General features: G+C 54.3%; 1 protein-coding gene across 2 annotated transcripts; it reads left to right on the top strand.

The window, feature by feature from the left end:
- Positions 1-2,648: 2,648 nt before the first annotated feature.
- On the top strand, positions 2,649-7,628 carry HES7 (hes family bHLH transcription factor 7). 2 transcript variants are annotated; one of them, XM_080678729.1, is made up of 4 exons: positions 2,649-2,762; positions 5,136-5,231; positions 5,809-5,896; positions 6,214-7,177. In XM_080678729.1, exons 1-4 carry the CDS (start codon positions 2,700-2,702, stop codon positions 6,663-6,665), a joined length of 699 nt encoding a protein of 232 aa, XP_080534855.1. In that variant the 5' UTR covers positions 2,649-2,699; the 3' UTR covers positions 6,666-7,177. The 2 variants fall into 2 exon arrangements, with proteins under 2 accessions (XP_080534855.1, XP_080534856.1); XM_080678730.1 differs by lacking the exon at positions 2,649-2,762 and adding an exon at positions 4,071-4,252 and having other exon boundaries at positions 6,214-7,628.
- The last annotated feature ends 2,192 nt before the right edge of the window (positions 7,629-9,820 follow it).

Here is a 9,820-nt window from a genome sequence, read left to right as displayed (position 1 = left end):
CTTACCTCAACCCACTCACTGGGACTGCACAGTCACTCTCACCCCAGGCCATCTGTGCTAAACTAGATGATTGCTTCTCTCTCTTCTTACTTGACTTCCCAATAGCTGAGCTAGAGCTGACTGCTCCCTCCTTCTATGCTCTCTTATCTTGGTTTCCTAGACACCCCACTCCCCTGGCTTTTCTGCTATCTCTCTGATCACCTTTGACAATTCTCCCTCCTCAACTTGACCTCAAGTGTTATGATGCCTCAGGGTTCCTTGCTAAGCCTCTTCTTTCTCCACATTCTCTCCCTAGGCACTCCGGTCTCATAGCCTTAAAAACCATCCAGTGACTCCCCTGTATTTACCCTCCAGCTCTGACCCCCACACTTGTATGACCTTGGCCTACCTGTATCCTTCACTTGAATGTCTAAGGGGATCTCAACTAACCTGAGAGTAAAGTAAAATGCTTCTTTTCTCTCCCCAAACCTTTTCTGTCCCTCCCCCCTTCCCATATCAATAAAAGGCACCACCAACCTCCTGGTACTTAAGCCAAAAACCTAGGAGTTCACGTGCCCTCTCCACTGCCACCACCTCAGGACAAGCCACAATCATATCTTGCCTAGATGACTGCTCTGGCAACCCAGATGATATCTCTGCTTCCATCCTCCACACAGCTGACAAAGTGATCTTTTAATACAAAGGTCAGTGAATATAACCTTCCTATTAAAACTCTCCACTAGTTTCCCATTGCACTCAGACTAAAATCCAAACTCCTCCCAGAGCCTCCAAGGCCCGGTGTGATGGGCCATTCCTTCCATTTTTGCAGCTCCAAGTTCTCCCTCTTGGGGACAACGGCCCTCTTTCTCTAGCTCCCACCAGCAAACCCCTTTCCTGCCTCAGAGCCTTTGCACTTGCTGGTTTTTATTTTGTTTTGTTTTGTTTGTTTTTTTTTGCCAGGTCTCATGGCTGGCTAAGCTGGGCTCAAATGTCACCTCCTGATAGAGGCCGCCTCTGAACACCCAGACTGAAAGTAGCACTTCCCTCACTCTCAAGTCATTGCCATATCCGGGTGTCCCTCGCCCGCCCCCAGCCTCAAAACATCTGAATTTATATTATTTTCTGCTTTCTTAGTTATTTTCTGTCTCCCCTGCCCACTGTAACGTACTAAGTTTCAGGGGAGACCAGATCCAATGCACCCTCAAAGTCTAACTATAGCACCACAGGAGGCACTCCATAAAACACTGGCTGAGTGAGTAAAACGGCGGCTGCGCGCACATACAGATGCTCGGATTGTTGTACAATTTCCTTCTGGGGGGCACTGTCCCACCTTAGAATCAAGAAGAGAGCATTCCCATTCACTGACACAATCCAGAGACAAGAAAGACCCAGACATCTGAGAGAGACAGGAGACAGAAACCAGCGACAGAGACACAGACCCAGGGCGAGTTCCAGAGAGAGTGACCGAGGTAGACAAGGCCGAGAGACCCAGACTCAGCACAAGCGTAGGCAGCTGCCAGAGACAGATCCAGGAGGAGGAGCTCCGAGGGGGCCAAGCCCGCTGGAAAACCTGAAAACCTGCGCGGCCAGTGGGGGAACCCAGCTGCCCCCGCCCCCGCTTAAGAGTGGCCGCGGCAGCTGGCGGGTGCGCTGGGCCTCCCGCCGGGGCGACGCGTGCGGGATCAAAGCCGCCGGGAAGGGGCGGTCGGGGAGGTGGCAGGAACCCGGAGGTGTGAGCGAGCTTCCCAGGGGATGTCAGGAGCGTGGGAGCGCAGAGTGCGGGCAGGGGACAGAGACCCGGAGAGAAGACGAGAGATCCCAGAGACCCCGAGACACACAGCGACCGAGATGCAGACGCAGAGAGAGACGGAAAAGATGGAGAGACCCGGAGTCAAAAACGCAGAGACAACTAAAGACCCAGAGAGATGAGTGCAAAAGTTGCTAAGAGACCTGGAAAGAACGTGAAATATACAGAGCCAAGAGGTACGCAGCACAGAAAGACTGCAAGACACCAAAGGCCGAGACCCTGGGACTTGGAAAAAGAAAGGGCGCTTCAGAGAGAACAGGCGGTAAGACAGAGAGAGAGAGCGAGGCGGAGTGATGGAAAGAAGAGCAAGGGAATTAGATAGAGCGTAAGGGGCGGGAAGATCTCGCCCCTCCCCCGTGGAGGGCCCAGAGGACCCCCGGGGCAGGGATCCGAGCGCGGTGCCCTTTCTCAGGGTCACGCCTGCGGAGGTGCGGGGGCTGGGGGAGAAGGGAGTGGTGGGCAAGACAGCAGGACACCCTGGTTGGGAGATGGACGTGTGAGGAGTTAAGGAATCAATATTTCCATCCAGAGCCTCAAACCCTTCGGTAGAGTAAAAAGTAATATATTAATATCTGGTGGAAATATTAATAAAAGATGCTTCTCAGAGAAATATCAAACTTCTTTCAGGTTGTTTTTTTTTTTTTGTGGGAAAGAAAAAGGAGGTGCTGCATTGGCCGGGAATCGAACCCGGGCCTCCCGCGTGGCAGGCGAGAATTCTACCACTGAACCACCAATGCGCGCCCTTGCCACTGTTCACCAAAGCTTATAAGAGGCTATTATAGCGGCGATCAGGCGGATTGTGTCAGCAAGGGACCCAGCGAAAGAGTGGCTCTGAATAGTTCGTATGGGTGGAGCAACCCAGCCATCCTTCCTCTCTCCCGGATACAGCCACTGGGCCATAAAGTCGCCCCATATGGCCAGGGGCGGCCCCACACCCGGGTGCGAACAGCCAGGGGCCCCCAAACCTCGCGTGCAGGTGAGAAAAACTCAGCCTGAGCCCAGGTTCCCAAGGAGGGGGGCGGCGGGGGCTACTGGGGCCACACATCTGCGTTCCCATTTGGCCCAGGTAGGGGGAGGTGGGATTGCTGGGGACCCTAAACCCAAATGGGAGCGCCCTCCCCAAGGTCTGTGTCCCTTCGGGCTCGGGCTTTGGCAGGGTAGGCTCCGTGAAAAATACCAAGTTGTGGAGGGGCACTGGGAGGAGTCCCATCCGTTTCCTACTCAGCAACTATCTTCTGACTTGGTCTGCAACCTTGTCTTGACGTCTCCTTGTCGCTAGCACTCTTGCTGTCCTGTTAAATCTTTGATTTTACCTTATGGATCATTTTGCCCTGAAGTCGCATCATTCTGCAGAGGGTCATGGTCTTGGTTTGGGGTGGGTGTAGATCCCTTTTTTGTATCCCTTTCTTGTCCCTTTAAGAAAACTGCCTGCTCCCTGCTCCCCTATAGTTAGTTACGAAGAGGTTCCTGGGATCGAGCACACTTGTGTCAGGTGTTCTGGCAGCCACACGCCCGAATCGCCCCCATTTTTGAATCAAATATTTGTAAGTGAAAAGATCTCTCCACCTCCTGCCCGTGCTTTGCTTCCTCTTCTTTGAGGTTCCCCTCGCCCCAGTCCAGACATCCCTCAGGATGATCTTCTTCCCGATTACCTACTTTGCTTAGATTTTCTAATAGCTACTTGATAACACGCCGTGGTTTTCTTCCCCCACTAGATCCTGCAGGGATGAGTTGGACCTCTAGTACATACCTCAGCATAAATGGTCCAGGCCTAGACCAGTGCGCACGAGCGCGGGTCACCGTCGCCCCTCCGGACTCTGTGCGGACCCAGTGCGGACCCAGTCCCTTTCCCTGTTGGGGAATTAAATATGACTGCCTTCGATCTAACAGAGCTTCTCCTCCCCCTCCAGGCAGAACCCCAGTTGAATTAGATCCACCTCTCACACTTTAGGTCTCTTCTTATTTTAAGTAGGATAATTTTGGGTGAAGATGTATAAGATCCAGCCTAGGGGCCGAGGGTGCTAACTTCTTTTTTCCTGTCAGTGGGGGTACAGTGACCGCCAAAACAAGCTGCGATTCTGGTGGCAAATTCTGACCCCAAATCACCTGAACTCTCTCCCCTCTAATAACCTCCTCCCTTCAGCTGGGACCCGCCTTATTATACAGCCTTATGGTCCTTAAAACAGCTGGTGCTCCACTGACCCCTCATTTCCCACACTCCCAGGCCCGTTCCACTCCTTCCCCTCCCCCTAGCGCTCCTCCCCTTTCCGGGAGCCTCGTGCCTGGGGCCGCGCCGGGAGGGATCCGGGTGCCTAAGAGGGCGGGTCCGGGTCCTCCCTGTCTCTTCCCCCCCACCCCCGGAGCCTGAGGGATATAAGGCGCATCGCGAGCAGGGACTCGTCCACACCAGGGTCCGGAGGAGCGATGGTCACCCGGGATCGAGCCGAGAATAGGGATGGCCCCAAGGTGAGCGGCGGGAGAAGAGGGAGCAGAGATCCCTGGTCCGGTCCAGGGACCGTGTCTCTGAGAGCTGGGTCAGGAAAGAGGCTGGAGACGCTGGGCTGGACGGGGGAGATGTGCACGGGAGACCCCGGAGCCAGGAGCTGGGGAGGAAGCAGCAAAGTCTGAAGAAGGGGACAGGGTCAGAGGAGGACCTGCGGGCGGCGGCAGAAGCAGAAGTCTGGGGTTTGGGTAGCGGGAGTTGGCAGCTTGCGGCCTCGGGGACGTGGGAGGGGCTGGGTGTTTGAGTGAAACAACCAAGAGGAGCACAGAGCTCATGGAGGAGGGCGGGAATAAAAAGGGAGACACGCACTTGCTCCGCGCGGGCTGGCCCCGTGGGCACTGGCTCCAGAGGCCGGAGACTGGGTGGAGGATTTTAGAACCAGTTAAGAACGGTGACTGCTCAGCCGGGTTAGAGGGAGAAGAGGAGGTGCGGTCGCGCTGGGTATCTCCCTTTCTACACTCAGGGCCGCCAACTCTGAGTCCGGCACCTTGTGGCCCACGTGTCTGGGCGCAAAGAGGGCCTCAAAGTTCTCCACTGAGACAGAGAGAGACTTCACGGTGCGGAGAAGTAGAGAGAAAAGAGAAGGAGAGACACAGAGAGGGGAGGAGGGAGGACAAGACTGAGAGAGGAGAATGCAGAAGACCCGGGAGAGAGAGGAGGCGAGCTTCAGAAATTGGGCGCTGGGAGGGGGAGCGGAGAGGGATCGAATGGGTCGGGCCCTAGGCTCTCAGGAGTCTTGGGGAAGGGGTGGAGGCCGGACTATCCCAGCGGCGGGATCCCCACGCCCCCGCGGCCGCGCTGAGTCTTGGTCCCGTCGGCCCGCTCTCCCTTTCCTGCTGGTCCCAGATGCTGAAGCCGCTAGTGGAGAAGCGGCGCCGAGATCGCATCAACCGCAGCCTAGAAGAGCTGAGGCTGCTGCTGCTGGAACGGACCCGGGACCAGGTCAGTCCTTCCGGACCCCCAAGCATCCCGTCTTCGCGTCCCAGGGCTTCCCACTTGGGTGGGGACAAATGCTGGCTGCACTGGCGACCCTGGCCCCAAGGCATTCTTAACCTGAGTCCCGCCCTTGGAATCCCATCCCAGACCCCTTCTTGCTCCCAGAACGCGATCTTCGTGGCCACCTCTCGGGTCTGTAAGTTTCACACCTTGCTCTGTGAATTTCCCTCCAGGGTGGGTGTGTTTCAACCTCCGGGTCTGTAAATTCTTCCTCTTCCTTCCCTCTCCTCCCAAACAGCCAGCAGGGTGGTGAATTTCACTCACTGGGTTTGCTACTTTAAATGCCCTGCTCACAATGCGGGGTTGGTTTCATCCCCTCGGGTTGGACAGTTTCATCTCAGGGTGGGTGAGGACCATTCTTGGTCATCTCCACTCCGCATTCGGTAGCGCGCTGTGTGGTCAGCGCGCAAACGCGACCCGGGGGCACCCCCAGCCCCTGCATCCCTCCCTCCTTTCTTCCCCCTGCCACTTTCCCCCTCTCTCCCCACCCCTCTGTCTTTGCGCCCTCCCCTCCTGTCCGTAGAACCTCCGGAACCCGAAGCTGGAGAAAGCAGAGATACTGGAGTTCGCCGTGGGCTACTTGAGGGAGCGAAGCCGGGTGGAGCCCCCGGGTACAGCGCGGGGGTGGGGCAGCGGAGGGAAGGGGGGGAAATCACCGAGGCCCGGGCCGGGGTAGATGGGGCGGACTCTGCCATGGACGGTGGGCTTGGGAAGTGGCAGGCTCTGCTCTGAGGCGAGGTTAATAACACCCGCGCGTGTCTGTCTCTGTGTCTCCCTCATTTTCTCTCTGTCCGTCCATTTGGTTTCCTGTACTCTGTGCGCCTGTCCGGCCTTGGTACTTCTGCGCCCCGCCCCTTCCCTTACCCCTGCTGGGCCCCTGCCCTGACCGCCGGTCCTCCCGTCGGCCGCACCCGCCCCGCGGCTCCAGGGGTCCCCCGGTTCCCAGCCCAGGACGCCGAGGCGCTCGCCAGCTGCTACTTGTCCGGTTTCCGAGAGTGCCTGCTTCGCCTGGCGGCTTTCGCGAACGACGCCAGCCCGGCTGCCCGTGCCCAGCTCTTCTCGGCGCTGCATGTCTACCTGCGCCCCAAGCCGCCCCGGCCGGAACCCATAGATCCGAGGCCCCAAGCGTCGCGCCCACCGCTGGACCCCGCCGCCCCGGCGCCTGGCCCCGCGCTGCACCAGCTCCCCTCAGTGCACCAGGGCTCCCCTAGCCCTGGATGCGCCTGGTCCCCGTCCCCTTGCTCCCCCCACGCCGGGGATTCCGGCGAGCCGGCACCCCTCACCGGACTGCTGCCGCCGCCTCCGCCTCCTCACAGACAAGACGGGGCGCCCAAGGCCCCGCCGCCCCCGCCGCCCGCTTTCTGGAGACCTTGGCCCTAAGCTTTGGGGGGTGGGGGCGGGGCTGGGGGTAGGGTAGAGACTCCAGCCTAAGGGCAGCAGAGGGATCCGGGCGTCCGGGCGAGGAGGTGTTGGGGAGGGCAGTGGGGCGCGCGGGCGCAGCGCGTGGGTGAGATGTGGTCTATATTAGAGTATCTATATAAATATATATTTTCCTGGTTCCTGTCCCTTTCCCCTGGCCCCCTTGCGTCTAGGATTGTACCCTCTCTGTCCCAGCCCAGCCCCAATCCCTTCTCGAGTCCCTAGTGCATGGAATAAAGTGGTTATTAAATCCCCGTGTGTCCCAAAGCCAGGGGCCTGCCTTTATCTCGGCGTCCACGCCTACTTCCCTCCCCTTCTGTCTCCCGTCCCCCCAGTCCTGCTCTCCGAGGCCCAAGCCCCAGGGCAGACAGGTAAGTAAAGAAGAGAGCAGAGCAGAGACTGGGACTGGAACTGAAAGGTGGAAAACAGAGTTAGGATAGGGGGAGAAGGAATGGGAAACTTTAGGGGGGGTTAAAAAAAAAAAAAAAAAAAAAAAAGAAAAGGAAAGAAAAAAGTTGGAATAAAACCGACTCTGGTGGGATTCGAACCCACAACCTTTGAATCGCTCTTTCGGCACTAGAAGTCCAATGCGCTATCCATTGCGCCACAGAGCCCGCTAACCAGCGGCTGCGTCTGACGGCATACGGATGCTGGATGGGGGAGGGGGAGACGGAGGGGCGTACCAAGAGCTCGCGGGTAGGATCTCAGAGGCCTACCTGGGAGAGGTAGCGGGCGCAAAGCAGGTGAGCCAGGTGGGAGTGCGGGAGCACATGAGTGGAAGAAACAGGGAGAGAGAGCAACCGAATATGAGTGAGGGGACGAGCACAGAGCTCCGGCTGCCTGCTTGGGGGATGCTTCCAGCCCAGGCGCACCCCACTCCCAGATGTGGCCCCACCCATCAAAATAAACTTATTTCGTTGTAAATTTCTGTGTCTGTTTCCTTTGGCCTATCTGCTTTGCTATCTACTGCTCTGCAGTTCTGAATCTAGATGGTTTCCAAAGAAGACCAGCCAATTTAATACAACCATTTCTAGCTTACTCTTCTATAGTCTCTTAGGAGGAGTGTGGAATAACCTTTGATTCACGCAGGTAGCGTGGCCGAGCGGTCTAAGGCGCTGGATTTAGGCTCCAGTCTCTCCGGAGGCGTGGGTTCGAATCCCACCGCTGCCAAATTCGGAGTTTTTTTTTTTTTCTCCTGGTTCATGCATCCTGTAACAATTCATGCAGGCCCTTGTGGGATCTTCCTCAATTTTATGAGGACTCCTGATAGAGAGGTCTCACCACTGTCATCCCTCTCTGGTTTTCTAGACATATCCTACCTAGATCTGCATCCCAGCCCCAAACCAAGACCTGATGGAAACTGCCAAAGTAACCTTCTTTTCTTAGTAACTGATCTCCGCATTAACATGTTCTCAAATAACATTCTTATGACTCAAAATTAGCGCAACACGTGTTCATATACATATTGGATTGACTGTGTTTTCCTCAGAGTGTGCTAGAGGTTTCAATTGCCCAGTGTGAAAGCTCAAAGAACAGAATTGTAGTTTTTCTTTTTAAATCCTCTTCATAAAAGAACCTCATATATAAAACCAGTACACAATAGAACATATTTGACAATTGTGAAAAACAAAGCTTAAGGTTCCACCGAGATTTGAACTCGGATCGCTGGATTCAGAGTCCAGAGTGCTAACCATTACACCATGGAACCAACTGGCACAGCAGTCTTCTGAATATTTATATAATTGTAAACGCTGTTCTACTTATTGCCCTGTACTCTACTCGTCAGAGAAGACAAAACAACATAAAAACAATTGTTGGATAAGGTAGACGCCGTTATCAAGCATCTGAAATATGAATTGAGATGTACTGTAAGTGAAAAATAGAAACCGTCCATAAAAGACTTAGTACAGAAAAAGTTATAATTTCATTAACATTAACATATTGATTACATGTTTAAATGCTCAGATTTTGGATATTTGGGGTTAAATAAAATATATTATTAAAATTAATTTCAACTGTTGCCTTTTACTCTTTTAAAGAAAATAGCAGATTTTATTTCTTAGAGCAGTTTTAGGTTTACATAAAAATTGAACAGAAAGTACAGAGAGCTCCCATGTACTCCTGTTACCCTCACAGTTTCTTTTTCCATTATTATTATTCCACTTTTAATTTTATTAAAGTATAATTGATATACAAAAAACTGCACACACTTAATGTATATACATCTTGATTAAACTTTTTACTCTTTTTAATGTGGCTACCAGAAAATTTAAGTTATCCTATATGACTCGTGTATGTTCTACTCTAAAGCATGTCTACTTTCCTTCCCATTATTCGTTCTATCTTATGAAAACTAAAAATCTGGCGTACTTAATACCACTTCCTTTTAAAGCTAATTAATAGTATTTTTGTTATTCTTTTCCTTTGTTTTGTTTGAAGGAATACAAATATTAATTGTACTTAAAAGTGAATACTGCTGTTTAGGTAGAAAAAAGCGAGACGCCCGAACAGGGACTTGAACCCTGGACCCTCAGATTAAAAGTCTGATGCTCTACCGACTGAGCTATCCGGGCTCTGCAGGCTCAGTTGCTCTGGTATCCTTAAGAGTATTAGACTTGTAAAATTTCACGCTCGCAAAACCGACGGGGAATTGTATGCAAATACTCAGAGGATTCCGGCACAGACCCTAAGGAAGCTGGAGCAGCGGGCAACTGCTGATCGCGCTTCTTACCGCCTCCCTCGAGTAGTTTCCGCCGTTTTGTTAGCTAGGGCTGGAGCCGCGGGGGCTGGGATAGCGCGGTGCCGGGACTTGCCGCGCGGGGCCGCTGCCGGCTGCGGGCTTTCCTCGCCGGGAGGTTTCTCCGGGGTGTGAATGACCTAAATCTTAGGCACTCGGGCACCCCCGCTCCCGCCCACCGGCCCGAAGGTCGAGGGCGGGCCCGAATGCCACATGGGACCTTCAGGTACTGTGCGCCGGGAGTCCACTTCGGTACCCTGACGAACTCCATTCCAAGGGAGAGATTGAGATCTGGCATGCCAAAGACAGGGGTCACAGAGGGCCGGGCGTGGGACGGCGGTGCAGAGTGTGGGGTGACAGGAGAGTTGTTTCTGACCCT

This window comes from Plecotus auritus (assembly GCF_963455305.1).
Source record: "Plecotus auritus genome assembly, chromosome: 7".
Classification (NCBI taxonomy): domain Eukaryota; kingdom Metazoa; phylum Chordata; class Mammalia; order Chiroptera; family Vespertilionidae; genus Plecotus; species Plecotus auritus.
The sequence above is the reverse complement of the archived record's forward strand: the minus strand, read 5'-3'. Positions and strand labels throughout refer to the sequence as shown.